Source organism: Nanorana parkeri, unplaced genomic scaffold, assembly GCF_000935625.1.
Source record: "Nanorana parkeri isolate BGI_ZX_2015 unplaced genomic scaffold, ASM93562v1 scaffold52, whole genome shotgun sequence".
NCBI classification, from domain to species: Eukaryota; Metazoa; Chordata; class Amphibia; order Anura; family Dicroglossidae; genus Nanorana; species Nanorana parkeri.
Window position 1 is genome coordinate 2,659,450 of NW_017306320.1, and position 21,778 is coordinate 2,681,227.

Below are 21,778 nucleotides of genomic sequence, written 5' to 3' on the forward strand. Positions count from 1 at the left end.
CTACAGAAAAAACAATATTCTGACCTTTGAGGGAAAATGAGCACAGTGACACCATGCAGAAAAGGTGTAGATTGTAGCTTATGTGCCAGAAGCTGATACAAATTCAATAGTATATAGTTTGCTTGATGAATCCCCCAGTGACCAATTCAGCTATGAGGACAGGTAGTGTTATGACAGTTCAATGTGCTCCTCTACCCACTACGTAGAGATGCAGCTTTTTAAGAAAAAACAAACCACATAACTGATAATAAGTGAGGTTCATTGTACAAATGTCTATTTTTTAAGTCCTACAGATCATATGGTGGCCAGAGGACACAACAATGAAATTTGATCAAATACGGATTGTGTTATCAAAGATTTTTTTTCTTGACTGATAGCCTATGTAGACATTGTGCCACGCCTCTAATTTCTAGGAACTAATAATATCATTGGGTAATGAAAGTGCTTTTGTTCTCCATAGAAGTATCATATTACTGGTAAATTGATAGGGCTGCATTGTTATCGATCAGCATTTAGTGTACTTAGAATAAGCAGCTGATACACTTTATAGTAAACCTGTCACAAACATGGGCAATTCAAACTCATAAAGCGATATAAGCAACCTCAGTTATATGCAAATCTTGATTTTTTTTTCCCCTGTAAAAACTAATCTTGCCCCACCACCTCTCATCTATAATTTCCAATAAAGGACAGAAAGTGATGCTTGGAAGAAGCTTGCATACAAATTTAGTTGACTGCATCTGTGACTCTAATAACCATTTTAGCATGAAGTTTCACTAAAGGTAACATGGTTAAAGAAAAGCTATCATATTGCCCATTCAGTGCCTCCTGGTAGCCCATCCCCCCGAGTAGAGCATACACACCTAACTTTGCTCCCTTGCTGCCTAGTTGCTCTGTTGGAGTCCCCACTCTGTTGCTGTAATGGAGCAAGGCTCCCAGGTATGGGAGACTATGTGACCTCCTCCAAGTGCCAGTGTTTGTGAATAAGTGGCTAATCACCAGCCCCAAACACTGTCACATGGTGGGGTCACTGTTGTCATCCACCCGGGTAACCTCTGATACTGGATCTTTCTTTGGGCATTCCTGCAACAGGGAGGTGGTAAGGGTGTAAAGATCAATGAGTATACCTTCTTGGGAAGGAAGGGGCATAAGTAGGCTGAAAGGGGCGAGTTAAAGTGTCTTTTAATGCATTTTTTTCAACATATATTCAGTTGGAATTGTCTGGATTTACATGAAACCTTTAAATGATGCATCTTATTTATTTAAAGTTCACTAAATATCTGATGTATTGACCTGACTGCTTTGAACCCATATTAATACCTATTCCTAAATCTTGTTTATTAAATGTATTATTTCTGGCTTACTTACAGGAGGCAACCTTAGGACTGGCACAGTTTCTTAGCATAGAATAGAGAAGCATCTATGAAACATATCAGAAGTGAGGAACCACCTAGTGTTATCAGATAAGATTACATCAAACATGTATGAAGGGTAATGTAAAATAGTGCTGGGTATCCGCTAAATAGGAGGGTGTGAGTGAACCATCCTTAGGCTAGTGTATCGGGTTTTGTTCATTCTGTTGTTGCTGTTTTACCAATAAAGTTTTTGCTTTGCTAGAAAATGGCTGTCAGGCATGATGTCACCAGAAAATAAAGTGGCAATGTTTAATGATATATATTTATTAATAAATAAATACAAAAGGTACACAGACAAAATATGGCACAGTTTCTAGGAGAGACACATTTCATGGTTGTATTTAGCACCCAATTGCCCAGAGTCTGGTTTCAAGAATGTCCAAAACAAGGTCTTTTGTTTCATATGCATCATGCAGATCTTGCACTCAGCTCAAGTGATTGTTCGTAATTATGGGCTTTACGGCACCTATTTTGTCCTTTGGGGTTTCAGGGCCTTTCAATTGGAGCTGTATTGTAGCACCCTGGTGGAAGGCTGTTTTTGATATCCCTCAGGTTTTGGATATCAATCATCGTTTGCTGGATCTCGGTATCCAGGCTGAGAATCCGCTGTTTTTGAAGTTTAAATGACAACTCCAGCTCTTGTAAAGCTGGCCTGAGGCGCTGAGTGACCTGCTTGCGAGCCGTCTCCATGCTGCTCTCTAGAGATTGTAACGCTTCTCCATTTCCTTCGACAGGTTGGTCTGCAAATAACAGTCATACAGTTGAAGCATTCTAACATTTGCTAATAAAAAGGTACACAGTCATTAAAAGTGGAACTAAAGCTGATCTAACCCTAACCCTGTACACCTAATCTTTCAAATTAAACATGCTTGGGACAAAAATAGATATATACAAAAAGAAAATAATAATGAAAAAAAGGCATACTCGATGGAACGCTTGGTCTTTTTCTGCCATTACTCTTCTATTACTTTTTTTAAATAAACAAATTAAAATTTTTACAGTTGTCAAAAGTTGAAGAGGGAATCTTGTTCCAGTGACAGCTAAGAGGGGGATCCCCTCACTTAAAATTTAGGCTGAACACAGGGCCGTTAAGGTCTCTTAATTGAGATTAATGTAGATGTTAATATGCGTAAATGCATTTCCAGATCGATATAGAGTACTATAGGACAGTTCCAACATTTGTTGGAAATATGAAAATTATTTTGCTATCGTTAGCAAATCTATCCATACATGAAATTTACTCCGATGTAAGGTTATTATTCTACTGCAAACTAACCTGAAACATCTTTGTGTTGTGACAGAGAAGATATGTGAACAAACTACAGGATCTACAATGTATTCTATGATATATATATATATATACACACACACATACACTCCCACCATCAAGCATACAAGAAACTAGCAGTCCACATTATAGAAACTAAAGCCTTACTCTTTTTCTTTTAGCTTCCTTACATTTTCATGTATATGAAAGGAAAAGAAGATAGATTTTGAGATAAGACACCTTTAACCTCTTGCCGTCCGCCCGTAGTAAAAAAACGGACGGACGGCACTGCTGTATCTGCGGGTTGCCGTCTCCAGACGGCAATTTTTTTCTGCTCGCGCGCGCCCCCTAGCGGGAACCATTAAACACTCAGCCATGAGCCACAGCTGGAGGCATGATCCATCTATGTAACCTTGGCTATGCTTACATCTGCGATCTATAACTGGTTTCTAAGATATCATTTATGGTGGTAATGGATGCAAAGATGCTGCCTGTGTTGAACACCTAATAGGTCAGTAATTCAATCAATGCATTATGCTACAGGAACTAGCACCCTGTGTGAATCGATTATGCCAGCTGCTTACCTAATAAGCTGAGAACTCGATCGAGGGCGTTCAATGTTGTTGTGACAGCAGTGAGGGCACCACCAGCATGAGTTTCGGCTTCTGCTGCACTATCCACAATCTGAAGGCAGAAAGCAGGCATGTCAAGTACAGAATAAAAAATAAGCATTTTAAGACTCTTTCCAGTACATGTGACTGTTACTGGCTGATAGATAAGTTAAGGCATAAGTAAGGAAAATGCAACCAGGTACACTTCAGACCGGATCTCTTATCTGGTCTTGATACCATAAACTGAGATTCTATTGGTTGCTCTGTGTTGCTGCACATGGTATGTCACAGCCATCCGGACACACTGGTTGTGCAATGAATGCATTCCAGAAGCTGCATGCACCATATGTGACACATTTGGCAAACTGATACAAAGTGCATACAAAGTTCAGGATATGCTGGTTATATGCACAGCCGAAACTGGTTGCGCATAGATTGTTTCGAGTTTTATATTGCATATAGGCACGTTTCTTACCAACTGTGCAGCTGCACTGTCTTCTGCTGCTTCCTTTGCCTTCTCATCCAATTCTCCAGCTGTTCTGCGAGCCATTTTCTGCAATGCAGCGAACTCATTCTCCAGCGTCAAGGCCAGTTGAGCTGAACTGTTTGCATCCTGGCTCATTCGCAGCATGTCCTGAGAAGCACAGCACACAAAGGGTTACCCAGCTATTAAGGCCCAAGTGTCATTTCCAAAAGACAAAGAGGAGCACTTTCAGACCACAAAGATCTGTGAATGCAACTGGAGACCTGCAAAACTAATACAGGTTAGTGACTCAGAAAGAAGCGACACCACTTGGATCTGCAAGCAACTGATCCAAAAATGTAGCTAGCATTTTCAGAAGCAGGAAACAGTAAAGGCAGTTTGGATCAAGTTGTGAGGGGATAGAACCCATGTCAGGTTTTTATTGCTGTCTGCATACTTATTAAGGATGTGGACCACATTCACCGGGAATGAAAGGAAATGGAAAATCCACACTTAAATATTTTAAAAACCTGTTTCTAAGTATAATGTGAATTTTTATAATCAAATGGGGCCAGTGATATTTGCTCATTTTATATGCAGGCTCCATTTCCTGCTTTACAGTGCTATCCAATGACTATGCTATACTGATTCTTCTCATAACGCAAGTCTAGAAGTCAGCCAACTGATTTAAATCAGTTTCACTCCCTGTGCGGTCAATATCCTAATAGCTGTAAAGAGGGGGAGATTGAGCATATTTATGGTTTATGAACTAGGGAGCAGAAGAGTGTCTCATGGCACTCATCGGCACAGGTGGATCTTCAGTGTAAAGGTCGTATATGCAGAACAATAAGATGTTATTGGATGACACAGCTCACCAATCAAAAATAGTCTTAGATACTGGCTCTGTGAGGAATAGTCAGCAAATGGAAATTCTTTATCAAGTCTGTTGCAGGTTTACAGACTGCAGAATGCTATATCATTCTTGGTAGTCCGAGCACTTACCTGTTGTATTGCAGTTGTAATACCTTGAGCTTCTCCAGAATTCTCTACAGCCATGTCAGCATCCTTCTCTGCACCCATTAGTGCTGTGCTCGCTCTTTCTGTGGTACTTGTGACTCCTAGTACACGTCGCTGGATTTCAGGAAGGAGCCTCATCGCCTCTTCTGCTGCTCTGCGTCGATCTCCTACCTGATTTCCAAATCCTACATTTTAGAAATATAGTTATTAGCAATAGTGGAGCTCAGTTGCTAAACCCAATGCAAAATGTAAACTGGGCTCCATGACATCTCCACTCTATTACCCAAAATGAATCCAAATGCTAAACACAATATAACAAGCATGTGAACATGAATGTCTTCATAATTGGATAACTAATACATACATTGTGGAAGATGTATTAATGTGGTAAACCCTACAATTAACATCTGAACTACAGGCAGTCCCCTCCTACAATATTCACACATATGAGGCATCAGATAGCATGTTATACATGTTGTTCCGGCACTTAATTTCATGGGTTTGCCAAAGCTACAGCTCTGTAAGCCCTTTTCAATGGGTTCCATCCCTCATTATTTATATGGCACTAACAAAGAGCTGTTTACAGTATAATGAAGTAAATTATAACTAGGGATGTACTGATACTGGTTTTTTGGTATCGAGTACAAGTACCAGTATAGTTTTTTCTGGTACTCGCCGATACCGAAAGTCCTAGTAGGGAAGCCGGGCAGCGTGTAATAACGCGATTAGCAAGGAAGCTGTCTCCATGCTCCCTCGTTACCAGTTGCTGATGAAGTATAGAGTTGGCTTTACCGACCAATCAGAAAGCCGGGTGGTGAGTCATTATACTGCGCCCGGGCAGCGAGGAATTTCCGTTATAGGGACAGGCATTGGAAGCATGTGGGCGAGGATGAGTAATCGGCCAAATACTCAGTATCGGCACAGATACCGAAACTAGTATCGGTGCATCCCTAATCATAACCATATAGAGGAAACATTAGGAATTATAACTCAGCATAGAGCAGAAAATGGCCCCCAATAAAACTAGCAAATACTCTGCAGAAGTCTAACAATTTGTTTAATATAGTATTTTGCTGAAAAGTCCAGACAGCTGACACCATGACCATACCCACCCTTCAGGCTGCTGAGCACCCCCTCGATCTCATAATATGTTGCGTTCCCTGACAGCATGGCCTGATTGGCTTTATTCTTTGCAGCATTTGCCCGCGACAACAGCTGATCCCCCATCTGCAAGGAAACAAGTCACACTGATGACATCACATACTACTTAGTACCTATATTTATTATTTATGATGCTTTTTATAATTGCAGAGTAAAGATATGTATGCTTAAAGTTAACATGCAAAGTATAAAAAGAAATAATCTAAAGATTTCCTATAAAAGCAGCAACCAAGAGGTGCTCACACACACCATTTTAAATCATCATGAACAAACCAGGAGTCCCTAAACATGATATGATATCAACTACCACCACTGAAATCAGCATTCTGGCACTCTATAATGTACACCTCTGTAACAGGATGAAGGGGAGGTTTACTATGTGTCAGATTTGGTTGCTTTAAGGCTTATCTCTGGGGAATAAAACTACCATTTCAGTGGAGCTACCCTGCGCTGCAAGGGTTAAGAGCTCAGCCCAGCTCACTGATGCCACTGGTTGCCAGGAATTGGGTGGGACGCCAGCCAGAGCATCCCACCCAGCTCCTAGCAACCAGTGGCATCAGTGAGCTGGGCGGGATGCCGGCCAGAGCAACCCAGCTTGCTAAGAGCTGGGAGGGGATATGTTACATAGTTACATAGGGGCGTTTTTTGCCTTCCTCTGGATCAACGGTGGGTAATTGGGGGCACAGTGTTCTGTTTAGGCTTTTCTTCTTTTTTTTTGCATATCTCTATAGCTTGGACTCAATGGACATGTGTCTTTTTTCAGCCTGACTAACTATATAACTATAGGCTATATATAAGTAAATGGTACTGGCAGTTTATGTACATTATACTGCACTGCCAGATTTATTAATGAGTGCTCACACACAATCAATATTTGTTTTTATTCCCAGACTGTCAGTGAATCAGTTACTGGAATATTCCCTAGTGAGTTATAATGCATTATATTTTCTCACCTGTCTGTACTTCTGCCCTTCATAAAGTTGCTGCTCGGCACTCTGCTCCCAGACATTGAATTTGTTCTGTAAATTTTTGCTCTGAGATATCTCTGCTTCTACTGAAGTTTTCAAGACTGATGATTCTCGCTTAAGACGCTCCATCTCCTCCTGATAAATAAAATGATGCATCAGTGGCAGCCATAACTTTCCTACATATAGCTGTTCCACTCTCATGTGATCATGCTGGAAACTAATGCTTTTACGCTTAAGCTGGAATAATGAAAAGTGATATTTTTTAACGTGCAGCCATTTTCCTATCCAGTAATCTTATAAGCGGAACCTGCCGACTGTCATTTTTAAAGATGACCCGAAGGCTAATACATAAAACAGCCATTCATTTACATGTAATCCTTCACAGTCAGAAAATCATTTGCAGCTGACTCTAATAGCCTGAAATCCATATTTATATTGCTTTGCTTTATGTCAGCTGAAAGTGTCTGCTACATGGGCTGGTTAGGAAGAAGAGACACTTGAATTAAAAATAAATAAGTACATATTTTTTATCGCTATGCGCAAAAAATACATGTAACAAAACTGATGTGAGAATGTATTGCTGTATATATGTATAATATGTAAACTGCACACCGTTGTGTTTTCTAGAAGTGGATTCCTGGAAGTCAGATGAAGCCTGATCTTGGGTGTCCTTCAGATTTCCAGGAATGTGGCTAATCCATTCATCAGTGCACAACAAGCAACATTTTAGGGTCATATCATATTTCCTTCAGCATATACAAATGGCTTTTATCTGTGTCATGGGAGTGCTCCAGCAACATCCATCAAGTGATGTGAGTCCTGACATTACCTGGAATTGCATAGGGAGTACAAGAGAGGCTTTTGCTAACTCCCGAGCAGTCTGCGAGCTCTCATGGTAAGATCTCTCTGCAGAGGCAGCAGCTTGAATGGCCTCAGTCTCCAGTGTGCCAACCTGAGTGCGGCCATCATACAGCCTGGGAAGACAAAATAACGTCAAAAGACAATTCTAATAATATCAGATGATTGATTGGCTGGAGCAGGGTAGCTCTATGTCCTGTTGGGGTACATGGGTTATCCAAAACTCTTTAGACCTTATTCGGAACATTCTTCAGCACAAAATCTTATAAATTATAAGTTATAAATTGATCTGAGTGGTTGCCATTTTTGCTATTGTTCCCCCCCCCCCATTTTGTTTTGCGCCCCCCCCCCCCTTATACTGTAGATCACTTTTGGAGTAAAGATCAGTTAGCAGTGTATACTGTATATATACTGTATATTCCGACATAGGATCCAACAGTATGGTCAACTGCTCCTGATATCCCCTCTTAAACAGTTGTCACCAGAACAGGTTGGAATATTTTTTCTCACCTTCTGTTCCTGTGGCAACTCAGAAATCTTGGTTTTCCAATTGCTTTCTGTCTCAGAGGTAATGATTGTAATATTTTCTTCATTCAACCCAGGGGCTGAACAAAGAAAATATAACAGATTCTTCCATCAACGCTTAAGAGTGTTGATCGAGGAATCTTCCACTGTTTGCACTGTATTCTGACAGCGGTCACTGAAACAATACCTGAACAGACCTGGGAGCTCATTGGTATAGTGTATGGACAGCTTTAGTACTCTAATTAGGAGTTCTGATTTGAAGCACATGTCAAGGCAAAAAGAAAAACATATTAGTACATCTGTGGAAGACATACACCTTTCTCCATGCTTTATCTCTATTAACACGCTGTAAGTACAGAAAAATATCTGTTGATCTGCCAGAAATATAATGTGCTTCTACTCTCCTTTTTTTTTCTAAGAATGTGGTGTGTGTCAGCCCTGCCTACTTTAATTCTGATGGATTACAAAGAACATAGACCTCTCAGCAAATGCAGAGAGCACAGGGAGTTATCATCTTACAAGATTTCTGACAAAATCAACAGGTATTTTTTACATTTATTGAACAGATATAACAAATGCTTCCAATGGTATATTTAGTAGACCAAAAGGGAGCAAGTAAGAAAAGTTCACTGTTAAGGTTTAAATACACTTTAACCTTTTGGTTTTAATGGTGCAGTTTTATGCTGCCCTATTTCTGCTAAGACCTGACCTTTATATTACACTGCATTTTTGTGAGTGCAAATGGATTTCCAACAAGTCAATCTTAGGGGACAAATGTAGGAACTGTTGTTTCTATTTCCAAAAAATAGGCGTGATAGTTCTATAGTTACCCCCAAATGTCAGACTTTGGCAAACGGAACACAGGGATAAGATTTATAAAATGCCCCCTTAGATTTCATGTCTGATGAAAGTGTAGCTCCACTGTGACCATGTGGCTGTCCTCATGGAACAGTTCAGGAAGTAGAAGTGTAAAGTGTCATATGACATTGCATTTATAAGGGTGTATTACAGTGTAACATGTCATGAAACTCAACTACTTCATACATCTGCCCCATTGTGATTTCTACATATTGCCCCATTTCCTAATCCTATACCTTGATCTTAGTTTCTCTGCAGCATTGAGGTCTGCGTCTCCTGAGCGTAGAATCTGCATCGTTCTTTGCGTATCCGCCAAGGCGTCCCCTGCGTTCTGTGCTACCATCTGAGCTTCTTGTTCGAGTCTGAGTTCAGTAAAGAGGAGAGAATTCAGTAAGGAGGAGGGGATTCCATCATACAAGGAAAGTGTGGGGCTACATCAGAAAGGAAATGGTGCTTACACTTGGGCTAATTTTTTCAGGTTATAATAAATTAATCTAAAAATGAGGCATAATCATATTGTTGGCAATCAAACACAGTAAAACCTAATTATCTCTAACATCCTCCGAACTCCCACAATTTTATTTCTCACCATTAATTAACTGCCATCCCGGTTTGTATTATATTTCATTATTGATGGGGTTTGCTCTCTGCCACAGAACACATGGATTGGTTCCATCTGTTGCCATGGATACATTGATCTAATATACACAGTGTGTCCATTTCAGCAATGAAAAAGTCATGATTCATTAATTTTCCTTAGAGACAGAACTTCCTGCTGCAGAAGCCTAGTCACCACCCAACCACCACTGCCCTTATCACATATGGGCAGCTGAATGTACTGATATACTATACATGCTGCTGCATTAGTGCTTTGCATGTCCGATTTCCCTTGTTCTTGGACATATGGCAATGCCGGAGTACAAAACGTTACCATACTGGCCTCTGATTTCCAGACATCTGGTGTTTTACGAAAACCTAGTCTTAAGCCTATGATTACGGACAGGGATTCTCAACTTCATCCATCAAAGTCTCTGCAGTCTAATTATAGATAATGTGTATCATTCAGAAATAAATAAAATCCTTGCAGAGGGGCTCCAGGGACCGGTCTAAGAGCCTGCTTGGAGGATCGGGTGAGTATAACTTTTTTTTGACCCTAGGCAAAAAGAAGCAGTTAACTCTTGAAGTATGGGGGTAGCCCCCACTGCAAGGGTTAATAAAAGTTTTAACTGGAGTTCTGTTTAAGGGTTCAGGAAACACCAGTCCTCCACTATTGCACAGTGCTACTGTGTTGGCATAGGCTGGTTGTCTGACAATGTACTTATGCCAAGGAGCAAACTAGAGAAAGAAGGGAAGTTAATAGGTTCCAGCATGCCTTGCTGCAGTGCAGCAGGGTAAGTAAGCGAACATTTTTCCACATATGTACAAGATGTGGTCCTACCTAGTCGCAAGTTTCTGGGCTTCTTGACCAAGTGTAGAAAATTTGCTTGAATTCCAGTTTAAATTATCCGAAGGAAAAGTCTGTTGTGCGAAAATAAACGTATAATTAATTTACATAAATTTTTTTGCTGAATCTGAAACAATATTTAAACGAAAGAATTTGCTGGCAGAAGATTTTACAGCCAAGGACAACAGATATGACAAACTAAACTGTAGCTCAGTGAATTTTATAATGTGAATGATGCATGATAAAGTGAATAATGCAACTCACCATTCGGTTCAGTTCAGCCTGGCCCCCCTCAAGCTGTTGCCGTGCCACTGCTATCTTCATCTTGGTCTCCTGCAGCCGACTCTGGTACTCTCCAGTCTGGGTCTGTGCTTGCTGTAGCTTTGCCTGAGCTTGATCCAAGTCATTCTGGGTATCAGTCTGTAACCCTTGTAGTGTTGACATCTGTCTTTGCAGGGATTGCTCCGTAGCTGATGAACAGGAACACGGTTACTACATAAACCTTTCTTCTACAGCTCAATCAGACCAGATTGGGGGAGTCATGATTACTAGATATAACCAGGGCTGTAACTATGTTTGATGGAGCCCCACAGCAAAACTATTAAGGAGTCCCCCCGTCTCTCTAATCTGCACCCTAAGGCAGTACTGATTAATAGAAATCATAATACTACTAAGTAATAGAAATCAGAGAGGTTACCAATATAATCCAATAACTATATATATAACGTCAAAAAAAACAAAAACGCAGTATTGCAGTATGCAATGATACCTTTCTTATTGAACTAACAAAATATATAAAAGACAAGCTTTCGAGAGTGAACCTCTCTTCTTCAGGTCAGAAGCAATAAATGGTTTACCCATTTATATTGCACTATATATATATATATATGTATATATATTTATTTTTTGTTATGAAATGCATTTGCTATCTGTATTAACGTTTTTGTAGACAGACAACTCTTGACTGCTACAGTTATAGTTACAGACTTGGGTACATCACTGGAGGGGAAATTTATGGCAAAACAATGACAAATTTCAGTATGCAGTCAGACATCCAAATTTTGGGATGACAATAGAGGTGGGCACAACATACACTATATTGCCAAAAATATTGGGACGCCTGCCTTTACATGCCAATGATCACAGCAGGCATGCAGACCCAGGAACTCAGCACATAAATCTTACCAATAAGAATATAGTATAGTCAGACAAAAAGGACAGAAATGGAACAAATTGCCACTGATGTGGTTAGCTAGTTGCATCTTACCATGGGAAGATTCGGCCTCTCTTAGCATGCTCCGAGACTTCTCCTCCACTCTCCTCATCTGTTCTTCCAGGTAACGGTGGTCTTGGGTGTGCATTTGACCATTGATGGAACCAGTCAACTGCTGCAGTTGTCCCTTGTATGAAGCCATCTGGATAATCAAATAAAAATATGTGAATTTTGTCCAAAAAAAAAAAGTCACAACCTAAAACATCTCACTGTTCCTGGGATGGGTAAATGAGCAGTAATGGAAGGACAGATATACTTTCTCTTCCTAAAATATGCTGGTCCAGGTTTCCTACCTGCTTACACAACCAAAGCATTTGGCCATATAATCTGTGCCAAAGAGGAGAATCAGCTAATCAGCTGAACTCTGATATCTCCTTCTAGAGCAGGGGTGCCCATTAGGTAGATCGTGATCTACCAGTAGCTCTCAAAGCTGATGCTGGTAGATCACGAAGGGTGTGAATGGTGGCCCCTTTATTCCACTTTGGTATATTTATTTAGCTGTGCACACATGATTACCTATTAGCCTGAGTCTGCCGAGCCAAGCTCCCCGACGCCTTTCTGGTGGATACTGATGGTTGAAGTGATATGTATTACATCAAAGAATATTAGTTTACACAGCCTGTTGCACTGCACTGTTTGCAAAATACAGCCAGGTGGGCCAGGAGAGAGAGCGGAGAGTGACCGACAGGAGAGAGAGCAAGGAGAGACAGCCAGGAAAGAGAGGGAGGAGAGACAGCCAAGATGGCGAAGAGAGACAGCCAGGAGAGAAAACGAGGAATGACAGCCAGGATAGAGAGCAAGCGAGCGAAGACAGCCAGGATAGAGAGGAAGGACAGGCAGGAGGATGAGCAAGGAGAGAGAGCGAGGGAGGTTTTTTTTCCATTGGTAGATCTCAATGACCTCGCTATTTGAAAAGTAGATCTTAACACAAAAATTGTGGGCACCCCTGTTCTAGAGCATAGATCACATGACCAAATGCCCAGGCTTTTGGTTATGCAAGCATCACTCACGCGAACCTGGAGCAGTATGTTCTCCAGGAATGAAAAGCATATCAGTCCTTCTGTTGATCTCTATTTATCCATCCCAGCAAGGCTGTTAGCATAACTTTAGAATGTAGGTTCACTTTAATCACTGAGCCACCATACTAGGAACTTACCTTCTCAATGACTTGATTATAGCAGCTGGGGCACTGCGGCTGATCACAGTTTTCCCCACTAAATCCTGGTTTGCACAGACATGAGCCATCAGCCTGACACGAACCTTGCTGAGAGCCCACAGGGTGACAATAACACTCTGAGAAAGAGAACACACAGAGAAGTAAAATAAATGTTACACTCTAATTTCTATTGGGCATCATCTGAGCTCTAACTACAAAGGAGTTATTTGATTGCACTGTATTTTAATATTGTGTGATAAATGCCATATTTTTACTACATAAAAATATACATGTCTTAAGAGAAATAAGGAGTATTTCATTGCTAACCTGCTTCTGTAAATTCTAGTAGCCTGGCTGTTACGCTGAACCACTGGTCTCATACATTCTAAGCCACTGACTTTGTCACATATAGGCAGTCCCCGAGTTACATACATCTGACTTACATACGACTCCTACTTACATATGGAGGCTATTACTGTACAGCCTGGGTAGTTGTAATGCTACTGCGCTCCTGCAGACGAGGAGTGCCCGCCTTTATGGTGTCTGGGTCGTAGTGCTGTACATACATTACAAGAAGTTGGCTCATGTTTATGTGCAGACGAGGGGTGCCCTCCTCTTCTTCCGGGTCACTGTGAGGTGTTTAATGCTGTCTGTATCCTCACTAGGAAGATTTAATCTCATTTCCTGTCCTTGAGACAACCGGAAGTGAAAGCAAATCTGCTGTAGCTTTATCACCTTGTTTCCACGACAACCCAAATTTTTCAAAATCCAATTGTTGTCACAGGGACAGAAAGTTAGGTGAAATCTTCTGAAGAGGAGCACACACAGCAAAACAAACTTTACAGGGGGGTAAACCCTTCCCTATGCTATCCAAAACAAAACAAAAAAAATTGGGGCTGGAGCTACATTTAAAAAATGTACCTGTTCCAACTTACATATAAATTCAACTTAAGAACAAACCTACAGACGCTATCTTGTTCGTAACCCGGGACTGCCTGTGTATAGATCAGGAATGTCAGTCAAAAATCAGTCCTTATCTGAATACTTGCTTGGGGTCAGTGACTCAAAGTATGAAAGCTAGAGGGTTAAAATGACAGCCAGGCAATGTGAATATTTGTCGCGATTGAGAAGGAAGGGGGGCGCTCAGTGGACATAATTTGAACCAGCTTATCCTGAGGGAAAACAGTAGTAATTGGCTGGGTAAATCCAAGACCCAGCTGGCCAATACTATACACATCAGAAGTCACAACAGTGAGATATCTGGCAAGGCTGAGCATTGTATAGTCTCGTATGATTCCAGGACCACCATAATAGGCCTGGCAGGGCAAAATTGCTTTTATGCCTTTATTCACATTATAAGATAAACATTACTTGTCCATTTTAGCCTTGTCTGCATACAGGTGAAACTCGAATAATTAGAATATCGTGCAAAGTTCATTTATTTCACTAATGCAACTTAAAAGGTGAAACTAATATATGAGATAGACTCATTACATGCAAAGCAAGATAATTCAAGCCGTGATTTGTCATAATTGTGGTGATTATGGCTTGCAGCTCATGAAAACCCCAAGAACCCCAAATCCACAACCTCAAAAAAGTAGATTATTACATGCAATCAATAAAACAAGGATTGTACATAGAACAATATCGGACCTCTGAAAAGTACAAGCATGCATATGTACTCAGTACTTGGTTTGGGCCCCTTTTGCAGCACTTACTGCAATTACTTTTGCACGATATTCTAATTATTCGAGTTTGACCTGTAGAATAATGATAGCTGATGAAGATCCAGAGACACTAATAGCACAGCACCATCTTCTGGCAAGTTAAAGATATTGTAACTTTGAGTAAAGACATTGAGAGCACAGCTTTGCTTAAAGGGAAATACGACAGTTCAGGGCAAAACGACAGTTGTTTTAATAACACTCCTCCCTGCTCATAGTTACCTTTGCTGTGCTCCCCTTCTTCCCTATTTTTCTGTTGGAGCCCTTGTAAATATCCCATACCTCCAGATATGGGGGAGCATGTGACCTCCGCTTCCTCTCAGGATGCAATGCTTGGGCTTTAAGCAGCCAATCTCTATGCCACAACACTGTCATTTGGTGGAAGGTCACTAACAAGGGTGTGATGCAGAACTTATCTTACACATAGATTCTGGTCTACAGCAGGTGAACAGGGTGGTAGGGGAGCACGGTGAAGTGGGTGAGGAGGGACCTCCAAAGTGAACCTGCCACTTTGCCCTGAATAGGCAGATTAACAGATAGCCTTTAACGCAAACCTGTACAATGAGAAATGTGGAGGTTGCAATTGCTGGCCTCCTGAAAATGCTAGTTGCCTGGCCCTCTAGCCTTAGACAGTGATCCTGAAAAAGCATGCGGCAGGTGAAATCAGAACTCCTGATCTGCATACTTCTTCTAGGTCAGTATCTTATAAAGATCTAGAGCCACTGGATCAGCATGAAAAGGAGAGGTCAGGCAGACACATGAGTGATGTTGGAAGACATTACAGATTCACTTCATTTTTGCAAATTGCTTCTTATGTCCTCTGCTTTTTCCAATAGTTTCCATCAGACAAAAGAGTGGATATTTCATTTATCTTGGAAATGATTTATTAAAATTTGAGGAAAGAAAGTGCCCGTGTTACATTCAGCAATCAGTTGGAGTCCATGTCTTTTCTTAGTTTGTAAAATTTGGGAAGCAAGGATGAATCTTATGTAACACCTTCCAAACTTGTGGGAAATTAGTAGCAATAAAACAGATTTTTATTACTAGCTTATTAAAACAGGAACATTAAGAATTTACAAGCCTAATCCCGAGCCATTTTGTGCTCCATCAGCACTTCATATTCCCTGACAAAGAGCTGACTGAGTATGAAGCCGTCAGGTTATTGCATGCGTGTTTGTAATGTTCCAGTTTCAATAAAGTGACAATAAAATTGTAGCAATCCTAGATGTGTTACAGAAGAGCCATATTCTATTCTCTGCTGTCTCCAATCTGCATTAAAGAGAAGCTTTTCTTTTTCTTTATTATGACTTTCTATAGGCAAACTTCGCCAAAAACTGTCAGCTTTGGAAGGGTATTGCTGTGTTCAATTTCATGCCATTTTTTACCAAATCCTGGTAGATGAGATCTCCATGCAGTAGACTGTGACTCTGCCCCCTCCCACATGCGATTAATGAAGGTGTCATTGTCCATTAGCTGCACCTCTTTTTATAGTTATACATTAAAAGGAGTACATTCAATTGTCTTTTTATGGCTTTGGCAATTGTATAGAACTGGGCGAGTTATGATGCAGATATATTTCCTCCTGAGTTCTTAAAGGAGATTTATGAGATGAGTGATTTCCACTCACCTCATAGTTCTAGCCGACCTGTGACAATGAGACAGGTCGGCTCAGTAGATCGGGAGGTGAGTGAACATATACCGTCGTTCGCTCACCTCTCGATCCGCTGGATTCCCCCCTTCCCGCTCCGCCAGCGCTGACTGGCGGATCGGACGGGGGAGGGGGCGGGTACAGCTGGCAGCTCTAGATAGGCAGAGCCAGCTGTCACTCACGCAGCTGGGCGGATCTCGACGTCGATGTTGGGATCCGCTCCGGCTGTGGCATCTCAGTATACCGCGAGCTGTAGCTTAGGGTAACGGGAGGAAGCTAGTTTGTGTCCTCCCGTTACCCTAAGGAGAACTATGGGGAAAAGCCCTGACCCCATACTTCTCCTTTAAGGCAAGTTAAAAAAAAAAGAGGATGCCATTCAAGTTTCCAGCAACTACACAAAACTGGAACATCACCTATAGAGTGTAACCCCAGGATTTTTTGTTTTATTATCAGGCCCCCCTTTTAGTGCCAATAGTCCACCTAATAGTGCTTACCCTCTCCAAGCTCCAGCACTGCCCCCAGCTTCCTCTTCGCTCCAAGGCAGAACAACACTCCCTCATTTTGCCTATTTCCTGAGAGCCCTGCCTGTTTGTACACGCCCTAAAAGTCACATCATTAGGCAGGCAGGGGGCACAGTACTCCAAGACTCTAAGTGCCTGCCACCCCCACCAAAGTCAGAAGAAGAGCTGGGGATGATAACTTCAAAAACGTATAGGGCAGGGTAGGCACCCTTGGCACTCCAGCTGTGGCCAGACTACTAATCCAATTATGTATCTGCCTGTGCGAGTCATGCCTGTGGCTATCAGAGTCTTGCAGTACATCATGGGACTTGCAGTTCATCAACAGCTAGTGTGCCAAGGTTGTCTACCCCTGGTATAGGGGCTTTAACAATACTTTAACAATACTTCCACTTTAAGTGAGAGTGACCATTTCAAAGTTAAATCCGGTTGACTGGTGTTGGTCCTAGCATTTTGTATATTCCAAAAATAGTTAAAGCATCAATCCATGGGAAAGTGATATTATGTTCATATCAAACTGGGAGCTTTGGGGTGATCTTTCTGTTACACTGTCCACAGTATAACGTTAAAATTCCAGCAGAAAGAGAAAGAACCCCTGATAATGGGTAACATAGTGACTTAGCGGTTAGCATCGAGTCTACTGTACATTTGCAACGCTGACCAGAACACTATCTGTATCTAGTTTGCATGTTCTCCCTGTACTTGGATAGGTTGCCTCCCACACTCCAAAGACATGCTGGTAGGTTAATCAACTCCTGTCTAAACTTCCCCTTAGTATATGTGAGATAGAGACCTTAGATTGTAAGCTCCTTGAGGCCAGGGATTGATGGGAACGTACAGTATGTAAAAGTGCTGTGGAAATTGGCGGCACTTTACAAATACCTGTAATACATAAATAATGGCCACAGTAGATGTGCAGACACAGGTGCTGGAGCGCAGATATTGTGAAGAGGGTCAGGAGCTATAAATCATTCAAAGATTGGCCGATTCCCCAGCATCAACCATAAACCATAATCCCAGTTTTGGATGAAGTAGCCCCTTAATTCTACACTACATGTACAGTGTCCAGTGTGGACAGATGTAAATACCTCTGCACTTGTGTTGTGGGTTTGGATCCAGTGGGTTACCAAAGTAGCCTTCCTTGCATCTGTCGCAGTGGAACCCGGCTGTGTTCTGAAGACATTTCAAGCATTCTCCGGTCATGCGGTCACAGCTGCCCTCCACTGTGGGATCGATATTATTATTGCAGGCACAGGGTCTGCAGAGCCTAGGAGGTCCATTTTGTCCCTGGGGATCTCCGAAATATCCATCAGCACATATTTCACAGCGAGGACCTAGTGTGAAAGGTGACAGTTATAAGGGTTGTTCATAGTCTGATAACATTGCAGGGAGGGGCCACCCGACTGCATATAAATGGAAGGTATTATATAGGTAGGCCCTCACACTGCAAAGTTCTTAATAGATCTTATCGTAAGTGTTTTTGCGCATTTAAACGTGCATTCTTCCATTGCCCGTAATGTTTCATGAACTGCCAGTCAAAACATGCATCAAAATGTGCACAACGCGCATAAACACGCAAGTAACCGCATGCTGCTAATGCGTGTACAACCGCGCAAAAACAGTGCCGCCTAGGTGCAGGGACGTCCCGAGGCTGGGTGACACCCGGAGCGGTAACCGAGTGTCACCATGCCTAGGTGTGATCCCGGCCTTCTACATTTTCTTATATAATTAGCTCTCATAAGTCGCCCTTTTTACATCAGAACTCCGGAGACAATTATTCTGAACCCTTACACTGGGGTTACCTGCAACCTAACTGCAAGGGTTAAGTGCTCGTTTTTCTCTAGGTACAAAAAGAACAATACGTTATATAAGTTATACTCACCCGATCCTTCAAGCTGTCTTGCTCCTAGTCCCTGGAGCCTGTCTCCTTCTCCGCTACAGCGATGGTATATCACTCGGTGTCCTCAAGTCCTATACGCTGTGTATAGAATGTGATGACCACACAGGACCTTAGACCGTTGCAGTGGAGGGGGAGCGAGGCGGAAGCTGCCTGTCTAAGAGCCAGCCAGCTTGAAGGATCGGGTGACTATAACTTTATTATTTTTGAAGGTAGACCAAATTGAGCAATTTTGAGTAGCCCCACTGCAAGGGTTAAGAAAAAATGTCCCCGGAGTTCTGATTTCAACATCTCAAGAGAGAAATATAGGGGCTGGTATTGGCCTGACAGCCAGTCAACTAGCATTGTCAGAAGGAGATAAGCAATGGCATGTTATGCCCATGACTGGTTTTCATTGCTGACTACAGTCTACTGAAAATGCTAGCTACCTGGCTGCCATGCTGATGCAATGGCTTTAATTAGATTACTGATCTTAGAACAAGTATGGAGGTGTGAGATTAAGAGTTCACTGGCTGCATACGTATTTCAGATCAGTGATTCAGAAAGCACTAAAGTCAGGAAACTAGCGTTTTTAGAAGAGGGTAAGCCTGGCAGCCGACAGGTTTCATTTAGGTAATTCATAGCATTTTCCTTTGTGCAATTCACATCTCACTCACTAGGGTGTGCTGTAACACAGACTTGCAACTCAAGTTAAGAAAAGGGTATAGAGTAGACTTTCCCTGTGCGTAAGTGTGTGCGTGCGTTTGTGCGTGTGTGCATGCACAGTCATTGTTTAAAATATAAAAAAGTGTTTTGAATCTGGTACTGACTATGGCAAGCTAAAGAAATATCTATATTCATTTACAGCCACTAGTCAGGTTAAAGCTCAACTCCGAGCACAAAAACATTCATTTAAATATAGTTCTTAATAGTCATACAGGATACTAATTCACTCTGTGTGCACCAAATGCCTTTACAAACCCAGTTATTATCTGTAAAAGTAGCAGTGACATCATCCCTGTGCTGCACAATGGTCTGTGCAGATAGCAAAGCTGCATTAGGGACCCAGCAGGCCCCACCCACTGCAGGCTGCCTGCAGAATATTACAGGAAAGGGCGGAGACAAGACCAGCCAACCTGCACAAGGAGAGAGAGCAGCAGTGAGCGGTCTGTATTACATAGGGTCGGATTTAATTGCGCTGGGCAGCGGGACATAGGAATTCCACACCCCTGCTGCCCCTCTACTCCCTGCTGCCCCAAGGCTGGGCCTTGGTTGGGCTTGTGGGAAATCCGGCCCTGTTATTACAGGAAGCTCCTGCACAGAAGCAACATTTCACACTGGATTGCTGCACAGACCTGGAAGAAATACACAAAGCACACCAAGATTCAGGTAGGAATACCCATGCCTCTTATATTTACATCATATTTGCTGATCCCGGAGTGCAGCTTTATTACCTGCATTGAAAAATAACAGCAAGTCTGATCTGACTGGTGTCTCCAGGGAAACACTTACAGTCCTTAACCAATCAAAATCTGTCTTTATATTAAGCATTTGGAGGATAAAAACTAATTATCGTCTTTGCCCCTTTGGCAAATTTGTGATTCTGCGTCTGGAATCGTTCTATTCGGTGGGATGGGGATGGGAAAGCCATGTGAGAACATACCACTGAGCCTAATTGTTCTATTCAGAGGATAGATGTGGAACAAGCCAGAAAATAAATCCTGCAAGTGAAAACATGAAAATATGGGATGATCACAATTTGGCAGCACCAAATAATCCCAGGCGTTGGATGTGAGAATTCAGAATGTGTATAGCTGTGATGAGCAAACAGCAAAGACTGAGCAAAGTGGGGAACTATAGCAGCCAGTCAGATTTCAGTTTACAGATGACCACTCAACAAAAGATTCATTCTGATTGGTTCCTTTTTGAATAATCCCAGTAAATGGGGAGCAGAGTATCAACATGCCACTGTTAGGGCCCCAGTATGCGCCAAAAAAAGAAATAGCATAATTAAGTATCCAGTGACCCAATACTTGATTGGGTGCTGCTGATCTGGAGTCCAGAAATAGCACGTAGGTGCTGCTGCTGTCTAAAGGTGCCCATACACCTTGCGATTATCGTACGATAATCGCGGGGAAATCCCGCGATCGTACGATAATCGCAAGGTGTATGGAAGGTGTACGATTTTACTGTACGGTCGCACGTCTTTTGTCAAACCAGCAGGCTAGGTTTCTAGCCTGCTGGTTCGACAACTGCGGAACGGGCCGGTGTGCGCACGCACACTGTCCATTCAGCATTGCGGTCATCGTAAGCCTGCCCCTCAGCGGGGCGGGCTTTTCGATGATCGCAAGTACGATCTGCCTGTCCAAGATGGGCAGATCGCACGAGCTTTTAAGGTGCCCACACACCTTGCGATAATCGTACGATAATCGAGGGAAATCCCGCGATCGTACGATTATCGCAAGGTGTGTGGAAGGCGTGCGACCTCTGCTATTGTAAGGTCGCACGACTTTTATCTTAGGAACATGTTCGAGAACCCTCAGCGGGGCGGGCTTGCGATCATCGCAAGTACGATCTGCCTGTCCAAGATAGGCAGATCGTACGTTTTTTTAATTACCTTACAACCATCGCAAGACAAAAGTCTTGCGATGGTTGTAAGGTGTGTGCCCAGCATTACCCCGAAGCTCTTGCAATAAATTTGGACAAAAGTACAACACCTTTTAAAGCCCCACCAAAAATCAAAATTAACACAAAATAAGAACATTTCTGGGTATTGCATTGCTACTCACCACCCAGTCCCACAGGACAGTTGTCACACACAGGCTCTTGTGTCTCTGGAGACAACGAGCAACCAACTCCAACACTGCATGGACATGGGAGGCACTTCTGGGGGTCACGAGGATCATTATACTGCCCATGAGGACAGTCAGCGCAGTCATTATTCTGATTCTCATCTCCAGAGTAACAGTCACCTAATGAGAAGTTCCGAGATGAAA

General features: G+C 42.2%; 1 protein-coding gene across 1 annotated transcript in view; it reads right to left on the reverse strand.

Moving 5' to 3' along the window:
* Nucleotides 1-1,832: 1,832 nt before the first annotated feature.
* The window catches only part of LAMC2 (laminin subunit gamma 2), a 35,898-nt gene continuing 15,952 nt past the window's right edge, over nt 1,833-21,778 (reverse strand). The window contains exons 10-23 of the mRNA XM_018575217.1: nt 21,572-21,754; nt 17,995-18,240; nt 13,017-13,153; nt 11,855-12,002; nt 10,852-11,057; nt 10,582-10,661; nt 9,380-9,505; nt 7,732-7,876; nt 6,888-7,037; nt 5,886-6,000; nt 4,759-4,958; nt 3,769-3,927; nt 3,267-3,366; nt 1,833-2,155 (exon numbers count right to left, since the gene is read on the reverse strand). Coding sequence (XP_018430719.1) covers nt 1,902-2,155; nt 3,267-3,366; nt 3,769-3,927; nt 4,759-4,958; nt 5,886-6,000; nt 6,888-7,037; nt 7,732-7,876; nt 9,380-9,505; nt 10,582-10,661; nt 10,852-11,057; nt 11,855-12,002; nt 13,017-13,153; nt 17,995-18,240; nt 21,572-21,754 — 2,249 coding nt within the window. The 3' untranslated portion in view covers nt 1,833-1,901. The remainder of the gene's footprint in view (nt 2,156-3,266; nt 3,367-3,768; nt 3,928-4,758; nt 4,959-5,885; nt 6,001-6,887; nt 7,038-7,731; nt 7,877-9,379; nt 9,506-10,581; nt 10,662-10,851; nt 11,058-11,854; nt 12,003-13,016; nt 13,154-17,994; nt 18,241-21,571; nt 21,755-21,778) is intronic.